The following is an 11446-nucleotide window of genomic DNA, read 5'->3' on the forward strand; positions in this document are numbered from 1 at the left end:
CTGTTTATAGACAAGCTGAGCGGACCGGAAAATTGGGCAACATGGAAGTTTCAGATGGCACTTGTTAAAGGCTAAAGGACTGTGGGGCATGCTAACGGAGACTGAGGCCCTAATGCACAAGCACAAGCTTGTTTACCAAACGGAGAGAGAAAGCATCTTCATGTTAGTGCTGAACGTGAGTCCATCCCAGCTGTACCTGGTAACAAGCTGCCAGACTCCCAAAGAAGCGTGGACTACGCTTAAAAGCCATTTTGAGAGAGATACATTGGCAAAAATCTGTTCCTTAAGAAAAAATATTTTCGATGTGAAAGGAAGGAAGGATGTCAATTAACTGAGCATCTGAAGCAAATGAAGGAACTGACGGATCAGCTATCGGTTATAGGAACTGTTATTAAAGAAGATCAAATCGTAACACTTTTGGGTAGTTGCCACCTAGTTATCCTACCATTGTCACCCCATTAGAGCTTTATTAAATGAACAGCAAAAGCGGGTAAATACAAATGAAAGTTACAGGGGTGATACTGTACTTCAGGTGGTCAGCTATGTCATCTCAGTGTTGGGGAACCGTACCAGACAACTCCAGGACATTAGGAGCAGTTAGACCAACCACGTGGCGGTGTTATAAATGTGGAAAAGAAGGTCATATTAAACGTGACTGTCCAAGTTTGAAGTATAAAGCCAAAAATAAAACTCACAAGGCTTAAAGCATGATGTGTGATGATGCAGAAAGTAAAAGTGCCTTTGTCACAGAAGAGGCAAATCTAACTCACAACACACCACAACAGTTTAAATGTTTAATAGACTCAGGAGTATCAAAGCACGACATGTGATAACAACATTCTTCAAGATTACCAAGAGTTCACGGAAGCACAGTCTGTGAAGCTCGTTGACGGCAGGGTGGTTGATGCCCTAGGAATAGGAAATGTCAACTTAAAGATGACTTTCAAAATAAGTGATGTCAAAAATGCCACAATGTATGATGTGCTGTATGTTCCAAAGCTGTGGGAGAATTTATTTTTTGGGGAAGCAGCTATCAAGAAAGGCAACACAGTGAAGTTCAGAAAGTCTCACTGTTACATACGTGGAAAAATGCGGCTGGGTCACACTACAAAGCTAAAAGAACTGAAAGATCTGGTGAACGGAGTGGACTTCTCCACAGCAACAGAGGTTTCTTTCTATGAGGGATGTGTGGAAGGCAAACTGTGTTGTGTGACAGAGCCACTCACAATGAAAGACGCTCTGATGAGTCCTAATGCAAAGGAATGCAGCTGATCTGGAATATGAGTCGCTGCTGGAAAATGAGTGTGATCTTGGAATGGAGGATACACCCACAGTGATCGTGGAAGACAACCAAAGTGCCATTGCAATTGCAAATAATCCAGTGGATCACTCCAGGACTAAACACATAGACATTCGATATCACTACATCCGTGAATATGTGCAAAATGGACAAATAAAACTACAGTATTGTCCAACAAAAGATATGAGAGCAGATATTTTGACCAAGCCGAGGTTTGAAAGAGACTGGACTTTGTTTCATGTGAGACTAGTTGAATATCTTTGACAGGTGAATGCTGAATACAACCTGATCATATAAAGATGTTTTATTTTATTCAGTAAAATTAATATATAGATAAGAAATGTACAATAAAGGAAATAATTACGTTTCTCAAGGTTACTGAATACAAATAAGTAAGTTTAAAGACACATATCTAAAATTTAAGTTGTTTCGTCTTTTAAAAGGAATGTAGCCAACTTGTGAAAAAGAGAAGGTAAAGTCCTAAATATTGTCAAATCAAGTGGGAGTGTTGAAATACTGTAATTTCACCATTAAGTGGCAGTGTCAGCTGTATCGTTGTTGTTCTGTTTGATGAAGTAACAATAAAAGAACGGGGAGAGTTGAAATTCATCGGTAGGAATTAAGGGAACAGTCCTCTCCTGGCTTAGATCCTATTTGACTGATCGTTATCAGTATGTAGATCTAAATTGTGATTACTCCACATGCTCTCTGGTGGAGTTTGGTGTTCCACATGTTTCAGTTTTAGGCCCACTGCTTTTTTCACTTTTTTACATGCTTCCTCTGGGCAACACAATCCGTAAGCATTGTATTAGCTTTCATTGTTATGCTGACGATACACCAACCAGGTGCTTCAGTTAGTTTAGAATGTAGTAGTGAGAGTCCTCACTAGTACCAGAAGATGTCTGTGTTTATGCACATATTCCAGATGAGATGCTAGCCCTTATGTCTGTGTTTCCTTCTGGCTCTCCTTCCTTTTTCCTTTGCCCGCTGGAACTGTCTGACTTGTCCTGGTGCCCCACTTCTAGTAGGAAATCTCGTCGCTTGGATGCCCAGTGTGGTCCCTATGGGATATGTGTAGTGACTGGGGTTGGTTCCACTCTACCATGAATAGGGTCCTGGCCTCTTCATGGTAGTGAAGTGCTATACAAATAAAATTTAATTTTAGAGAGACGTCTGAGTTTTTCCAAAAGGGCTTTGAATTCTGCTGTTGCTGTTTTGCTGTTCAGAGTATATCACAGCCAGAAAAAACGTTTTTGGATTGCAAGTGTTCAGCCTAGGCCATAGGGTCCCTAAGACTCAACAATAAAAGAACAAAATTTGAATAGACCACACCAGAAAGCATGTGGTTTGTGTCTACATGCACCACAGAGTCATGTAAATTCACCAAAATTACCTTCAGAGAGTAGATTTGGCAGAGGTTTTTACACCAGATGTGACCCTGGCCACGAGATTTGCCTAAATAACAAAACAAGATTGGGAAACATTCCTGTCTCATGTTTTGGCCTTGGTTCCTCTTTGGTTCTGCCATTCTCACTTCAGCCACTAGATGTCCTCATGCTTTTTTACATTTACAGTCACTTAATTCTTCCCCACAGACCTGCTCACCTTCACTCATTTTCCTATTTCTGTGAAAACACATAAAATAATCCTGCTTATCCTGTTTTTGAGACCAGCATGTTGTCTTCTGCTCTAAATGTCCCATAGGTACGCTGCCTCGTTTGTTAAACTTAATTAGTGATGAAGCAGTTGGGCTAAGCTTGATTTGCTGCGTGGGAACACATCATATTAAACCAATCAGACAGTGGTGATCTCTGCTCAAACCTTAATTATGGTATTTATTAAGGAATAGTGTATATTTAGATCTCACTATAAAGTGTATACATATGTGTCAATCAACACATATTCTACCAGTTACAGCTCAACCCCTCTTTTTGTGTTGTGTGTTAGTTTTGTGCTAGTTTTGTGATTAACAGAAGTGAACTTCAATGCACTGGGATTATTTAGCACCACTATTTATGACACTGCTGGCTAATAGTTACCATTCATCAGCTAATCACTGAAAAATATTCAGAAAGTCAGAATGACCCAGTCATTACATGCAGTTGTAAGGGTTTTGCTCTCCACTCAACATTTACAAAGGAAGGCCTAAAACCTCTAATTACAAATATATGATAAATGTCATTTAACTAATCTTTAAAAATATGAGTCTAGTTCACATGACAGAAACTATGTTTAATGACAGACTTCTTAAATATTTAAAAACCTGCCCAACTATATTTCCTACTTCCTACACCTACTATTTATTTATAAGACAATCATTAGGTCATTTCAAAGTGAGCTACATAAAAGTAAGTCACTTGAGATTTCCACTACATCCTTAACTTCAACCTTTCAACCAATCTTTTTGTACTTTCAATCAGCTGATTGAACTTCAGCCATACTGGACCATGGGGTGGTCAGTCCAGGGAGGCAGGTTGGAGAGCTTCTTCTCAGTGGATGTTTCAATGGGCCAGCCCCAAGACTTGAAGAATCCACACAGGTTCATCTGCACAGCCTGGGAGAAAGTCTTGGCATACAGGTTCATCTTTCCTTTGTTGTTATTTGGGACGTTAGTCATGCCATGGTAGGCAGCAAACACCTTCTTAAAGGCATCCCAGCCAAACTTTTCCTGGAGCTACATGGAAGGAGAAAGAGGGAGGTGTGAAAAAACAGGGAGGTGAATAATCAGCAATAATGTCTCACTGAGGCGTGGTATGAATCTAGTGTAACACAGAGTTATTCTCTCATACCTGCAAGTATGTCTCCAGAGCCACCCACATGTGCCAGTTATCGAGATTCCTTCCTTCCTTAACATAGTGTTTTGCTCGTTTGTTTCGTACTGATAAATTAATATCTCTGTGAGCCTGCAATGAAATAGGATAATTGCGGGACGGTATGGTCCCAGTGAAATTTGTTTTCTTTTGATGTTTCTTGTTGTCTGATATTTACATTTACATTTACATTTAGTCATTTAGCAGACGCTTTTATCCAAAGCGACTTACAAGTGAGGAACAAGGAAAGCAAAAAACTCTAAGTCCAGAAGATAAACATCAAAGCAAAGTGCTATCATAAAAGTGTTTCTGTTTCAAGAGATGTGAAAGCGAAAGGGTAGAAAAGTTTGTTTTTTTTTTGTTTGTTTTTTTTTTAAGTGCAAAGGAAGATGCGTAAGAGTTCTGTTTCCAGCAGTTTTTTAAAGATTGCAAGTGAGGTGGCTGAGCGTGCAGAGATAGAGGCAGCTCATTCCACCAGCGTGGGATCACTGAGCTGAACAGTTTTCCTTGGTGTCGACTAATATATAACATATTGTTTATCACAGTGACCCTCAGACTGCTTTTCTAGCCAATGGTGTCAAAAACAAAATTAATTTACTCCACCTGGGCCCTGTTAATCCCCAGCACTTCCTCATGAACATACACCGACCACAGGTTACATGTACACTCCGTGGTGTGTGGAGGGAACTCCCAGCAGTCTCTCTGTTGGTTGTGTCCTAGTTCATGGATGGGGCCCCACAGGTCTCTGTTCTTGGGACTGTCAATGTTGACCAGGTCATCTGCTGTGGGCTTGTGTGCCATGACAGGATAACCTGCATGCAGCCAACCTAGACGAAATGTAACAGAAGCTTACATGTAAGGATCATTTTAATGACTCCACATAAAGTACATAAATGATGCCTAGTTTTTTCAATTGGAAAAAAAATAAATAACATGTCTCATTTCGGCCTGTGATGTCACAAAAGGATTTGCACAATTTTGAATATTTGGACCAATATAGGTATTTGAGGTAAACACACACTGTACATTACCATAGTAAAACACACTCACCTTCAGAAATCTGCACATCAGTTACAAAACGTTCTTTGCGAGGAAATTTACGTGGTATGGCAGCCAGGTCAGCAATGCCATTCATTATAGCATTCCAGTGCGCTGCCAACTTATGAGGGTGCTTCAGACTCCGAACAACATCAGATGGTACAGTAAGGATGACGTTTTCAAACTCCAACTCTGCCCAGGGTGAAGGAGCTTTGCGCAGCAAGGACCAATCAGCTGCTGTTGTCTCACCTCAAGAGAACAAAATGATGGGTATTTAGAAAAAAACATGGTTTCATTTTTCATTAGTTATTTCTATTTAATATTACAACTCAAACATTTATTGTATTTTTATAAAACATGGTTAATGTCTTGCAGAGTGGAAACACTCTGCAGAGTGGAAACACCAACAATTTCTTTTTGCTCAGTCTCAACACAGAGGAAATATTCTTTGTCTGTACTTCATCCCCCAATCTATTCTCTCTCCATCTCACTCTTGTAAATGTGAAATTTTAGGACCACCTTGATGAAACTTGTTCAAAGGGTGGACAAATTTCCACTTGATCTAAAGCATATACTAATAAATAGATGAGTCTAGACAGCCATGTACGTCGACTGCACCAACCCCACCTCACCCACCCCACTTACCACATTTATAATATGGTGCAGATACAGCCATCTGCACAATGACCTCCACTCCCTCTACTTGTGTATCAGGTGGAGCTACCAGGTAGAGAAGTCCCCCAAAAAGGTTCCACACCTGCATCATCTCTGTGTTTATGGGAAATTGCTCATAAACACACGGTGCTCTGCTCAGTTGTTCAGCATTCAGATAGTCAGTTTGACAGCCAACCTGGATCTGTGGAGGACATAATACAGTCCATACTCGTATCAACACTTTGTGACTTGACATCAATAACTTTGATGTTTTTATGAGAGGTCGTGGTCTTTACCCTCCACCCTTTGTTGATGATCTCTGTTGGAATGATCATGTATGTCTTCAAACCAGAAGGGAGGTAAAGTCCTGTACTGATCCACTCCTCTTCTTCTACTCACACACACACACACACACACACACACACACACACACACACACACACACACACACACACACACAATATGTGCATCATTACAAAGTAAGACACAATACAGACATTACTGATGTATATATTTAGATTAAACTATTATAATTTCATTGTGCATTTGTCCACAACATTGCGATCTGACCTGCTGTTTTAACATTAATCTTGATCCTTTGATTATATACATCAGGCATCACTGGGCTCTCTTTGATTAGATAGGGCAGGAGAGCATCAGGGTCTGGGCAAACATTGAAGACCTCTGCCCCCACACTGAGAAGTAGGTGATCCTTGGGATTCTTTATAGGTTTTTTCTCATTCACCTTAAATAAAAGTGAAGAACAGTTACAAAAATAATTATTAAATCCTGGTTCAGTTTAGGTTATTCACTGCTCACCTGTGGCATGCCTGCTCTTTTCAAGATATCAGTGAGACTGGACAGCACCTGTGTATAGGAGTACCAGTCATAGGCCTTCATGTGCAAGTAGCTGGCACAGTCTGAGCCCAGTTTTTTCAAGGATTTCGCCTCAAACTTTGTCAGTTTTTCCCCCTTGATCACATGACCAGCAACACGGCGTAGAAGGTGGCAGAAGTGGGAGTTGTCTGTGGTGTCCTGGCTGAGCACAGGCACCTTGTAGGAACCTTCGTCGATTGTCTCTTTCAGCAGGGTTAGGCCCATTTTGTTCAGGATTTTATTGGCTGAAAGTATAGAAAACATGGTATAATGTTTGTTGAATATTTTTAACTATTATAATTAGAAGGTGAATGTTTTAAGTTTTTCAGACTAATTAATTGCTCTGACAAAATGTGTTTAAACTGATCTTCATGTCAGTGCTTATTTTTTATTTTATCTGCCTCTGCAGCTGTAAAGATAGTAGTAGTAGTTTTCAGAATGGAGTCTGGAAATCAGGGTTTGACATTGCATTGCAGCTAAACTAAGACCTCTATAGTTGATTATTCCATGCATCTGCTTTCCACATGACCCTGAGCTGTTTTTCTGGGATAGAAAATTTGCTTCTCACCAGTAGCAGTTTGGTTTTCCACTTGTTGTTTGGCATGGCATGATACATTATCAACATATCCTTACAGAGTATAGCACCTTAAATGCTTGCATCATCCATTGTTGTTAAGTTATAAGAGATGAAACTGAACAATAAGAAATCATACCTGAGAAATCTGTCATTGGGTCTTGCCCTTGGTGTGTGTATGCCCACCACCAGGCATGTCCACCCATCAGCAGGCCTCCTCCCCCTGCTACAAAGTCTTGGATTTCTTCTTCATTTTCATCAGAGTATGCTGTACACACATATACACTCAAATCTTTTCTGAATTTGGTCTTCACACAATTGAACCCCATTTTGCAGAAGTTGTTGAAGGCTTCATCAAGGTCTGGTGAAACGCCAATGACCCCTTTCTTGTCTTCATTCAACCAGTGAATGACATTTTTCCAAACTGGAGTGAGATTCTATAACAGGTAAATAATAATACTAATTTCACTCTACTGAAGGTCATAAAACAATCAGCAATATATTATAATATGCTCGTATAAACGTAAGGGAGTAATTAATTTATTCAATATTTATTACATATATAGTTTATTAACCTATAAATGTTACAGATTGGTGAAAAATTCACTCATTCACAACCCACCTCTTGCATCACAAACGCTTCATGTGTTATCACAACCACCCGTCCCTTCCCATAGTAGGCACCTGCCAGAAATGCTCGTCTGTCCTCCGTGGTACCAATAGGGAAGGACAGAGGGCCATGGACCAGAACCTCAGAAGCCACTGGCCCATTCGGGAGCTTAAACTCTGAGATTCCCTGGAGTAAGAACTCCAAGTCATCTTTAAATTTCTTACCAACTCTGTGTGTAAAGAACAATAAAGAAATGGTTGGAGATGGGGAAAAATGACTGTTGTCCACATTCATATCATGTTAAATGTACCGGTAAAGATAAGTTCTATAATAACGACGAAATAATGAACTCTGTAGTGCCCAAGGACATTTAGAACAGGTGAGCTGATCGCCAACTACCCCTGTGTTTTCAGTTGGTTTTATCAATGCAGGAAAACCCCGCGATAGTCGCAGCTCTTCCTGCCTGTCTGTCCCTCATGACCCTTTCTTGGTCAGCTTCCTGTTTCCTCCTCCTGGCCTAATTACCTTTGCTAACTCATTGGCTGCACCTGTGCTATTCCTGGGCTATATGAGCAGGTTTGTTTCCTCCCCTGCCAGATAGTCTGACTTTAACCTCAGTAATACTATCCAGTGATTCACTTCGAACTGCCAACCTGATTATATGGATTTTGCCTGCCCTGGACCCTGCTGGACTTCTCTTTAGACCTGTCTTCACTGTATATGGATTGCCCGACTTTGGATATCAGTCTATTGGATTAATTGTTTGAACTGCTTCAGTGAATTATACTTAACTGTACTATCACTCTGTTTATTGTATTTTGGACTACAAGATTAACAGGATCTGTATTTGGATTTGGACTGTCTCTCATTGTGCTTCTGTAAACTGCAATTACTTTCCTGGACTTCTCCATTCCCGGTACTCACTGCATCCATCTGCCTCTGTCTGCTACATGTGGTCTCTGTTGGACGGCCAACTTGGCCATGATGTCATACCACTTCCTGTCAGCAACCATTTCCGGTTCACACCCAGACCTCCACACTTACCCTACGCTGTCTCCTCCTGACTGGTGCCTGCAGAACTCATTGTCTTTTTTTTTCCCTTGCACTCTTTCCTGTCTCTGTTTATCTCTGGCAATGGAGTCCTTGCTCAGACTCGTGACAAGTGAAGTTTCACATAAGATTGCAGGTTTTCAAATGAAAAGAAATGTTCTCATTTTACAAACTGAGATGTGGTCAAAGGCATATACTTACTTAACAGCCATCCAGGATGATGGGATTCTAGGGTAGACAGGCAGGATTTCTACTTTGCCATAATGGTGAGAGAAGTAAATCCCTGCCACACTAGACACTTTATTTCCTGGAAAACGAAGGATTATGTTCTCCTTTGGGTGAACTGCAGCCCAGTGCCATGCCTGACCTGCTATCAGCACTCCTCCTCCTGATTTCAGAAATGCCACCAGATCTTTTGGGTCTTCACCCACACTGTAGGCATCTGTCACATACACGCCAACCCCCAAATTCTTACTAAAGCCCCCCAAAACTTTTACTTGGAACTGGGATCTATTGAGATTATCAGCTACTGCCTTGACATTTTGCTGGACCCCCACAGACAGGTTGTCAGAGCCATCTCCTCTGAGCCACATCAGCGCGTTCTCTACCAGAGCAGGAAAGGTGTTCAGGTAGGCCTCATGACTCAGGACCACAATCCTTCCGCGGCCATAATGCGAGGCAGCCATCAGGACCTGGCCTTGGCTGTTCATTGATAAAGGAAAGGCTTTATCTCCAGTCAGCAGCAGGTCACAGGGAACAGCATTACCACGGAAGTCCAACTCTCTCAAGCCTTTCATTAGGAACATGTAGGCCTCATGATGGGGTTCAATGTGCTGGAGAGCCATGGTTAAAAGGATGGATGAGCTGAAGGTTGGATGAGGAAAGTGGAGGCTGAAAAAAAATGGTTGTACTGAGATATAAATTGCAACTAACAGTGGAACACTGAGTGTGCTTCTTGTGTTAGTTAGGTTAGAAATAGATGCACAGCTTTAAGCAACAATAATAAAAATTGACTGTTAACAAATGTGTTTTACATTGATTACATTAAAGTTGTTAAAAAATGAACATTTACCTAAAAGTTCGTTTGGATTGTCAGCCAGCAGCTCTTTAATAAGCAAATCCAACAATAACTCTACCTGTTAAGAGAGAAGAAAGGAAATATAATGCTAGAGAGCAGAACACCACGGACTGTGTACAGGAAACAGCTGGCAATGACAAGGGTGACCAGAAAGAAACATAGTTCCTTATTGATCAGCGTGAACAGTAAAAGTAAAAGTAAAAAGGTGCATGCGGTAGGGTGATAAATGAAATCTAAGCTGCTATTATCCCTGCAGAGCTACGTTAGTCACATGGCAGCTACTGCAGTACCATAGGTCACAAGCTAACTTGAATAAAGATAACAGAATAAGCACAAATAGAATAAGGATAGAACTTAAACAAAACTTACATTAGCAGTCAAAACAACACAAGAATGGACAAGTAACATAATAAAATAGCACCAGCAGCGTTTCTCCATACAACTTACCCTCAGCAATGCATAGCAGCACTTGGACTTGGACTATGGAAACACAGGGGGTGCTCCTCCTACGGTAGGCAGATCGTATCTCTTCCTGTTGTCGACGCTGACTCGCTTTTCAGTTGCTCCGTTTGTTTCGCTAAATTTAACGAACTTTAAGCTAAATTATAGTGTTTGCGAAAAGCACTACTGGCGTAAGAGTTATAACACGCACCTGTGTTGCTTAAGGAATTATTAAAATTAACGTTGAATCGGTGTGTAACTTTGCCAAAACGATGTCGGACTCCGTAGTTTTCTCTGGACCCCTTCCCAATCTGACCAGTGACGACATGTTTCCCCGCATGACGTCATTCAACCGCTGGCTGTCTAAGTGGTGTCCCGCTAACAACGTGGGCTATTTATATCTAAAACTAACACAAGAGGAGTTATTCATAAAAACCTAATAAAAATAAAGACGACTCCTCTCTTAGAACAAAATAACAAGAAAACAATCAAATGTGGACTTTTAAATATCAGATCTCTCTCGTCTAAATCCCTGTTAGTAAATGATTTGATAATTGACCATCAAATAGACTTATTCTGTCTTACTGAAACCTGGCTGCAGCAGGATGAATATGTCTCTCTGAATGAGTCGACCCCCTCAAGTCATGTTAATTATCATGTTCCTAGAAGCACAGGTCGGGGTGGAGGAGTAGCAGCAATCTTCCACTCAAGTTTGTTAATCAACCCCACACCTAAACATAGTTTTAATTCATTCCAGAGCCTCACTCTTAGCCTCTCTGATCCTAACTGGAAAAATCAAAAACCAGTCCTGTTTGTTATTGTGTACCGTCCTCCTGTCCCTTACTCTGAGTTTTTAACTGAATTCTCAGAGTTTCTATCTGATTTAGTTCTTAGTGCAGATAAAGTCATTATAGTGGGTGACTTTAATATCCATGTAGATGTTGATGATAACTGCCTCAACACTGCATTTAATTCACTATTAGACTCCATTGGTTTTACCCAAAATGCAAATAAA

General features: G+C 40.7%; 1 protein-coding gene across 1 annotated transcript; it reads right to left on the reverse strand.

Moving 5' to 3' along the window:
- Nucleotides 1-2012: 2012 nt before the first annotated feature.
- LOC113168053 (TRPM8 channel-associated factor homolog) lies at nt 2013-10671 on the reverse strand. The gene is made up of 13 exons (XM_026369096.2): nt 10438-10671; nt 9985-10048; nt 9114-9803; nt 7875-8091; nt 7392-7689; nt 6622-6923; nt 6373-6547; nt 6099-6193; nt 5794-6004; nt 5161-5397; nt 4714-4937; nt 4090-4203; nt 2013-3974 (listed from the first exon to the last, which is right to left on the reverse strand). Exons 3-13 carry the CDS (start codon nt 9755-9757, stop codon nt 3732-3734), a joined length of 2760 nt encoding a protein of 919 aa, XP_026224881.1. The 5' UTR covers nt 9758-9803; nt 9985-10048; nt 10438-10671; the 3' UTR covers nt 2013-3731.
- Between the last annotated feature and the right edge of the window lie 775 nt (nt 10672-11446).

Source organism: Anabas testudineus, chromosome 13 (assembly GCF_900324465.2).
Source record: "Anabas testudineus chromosome 13, fAnaTes1.2, whole genome shotgun sequence".
In the NCBI taxonomy this organism is placed as follows: Eukaryota; Metazoa; Chordata; class Actinopteri; order Anabantiformes; family Anabantidae; genus Anabas; species Anabas testudineus.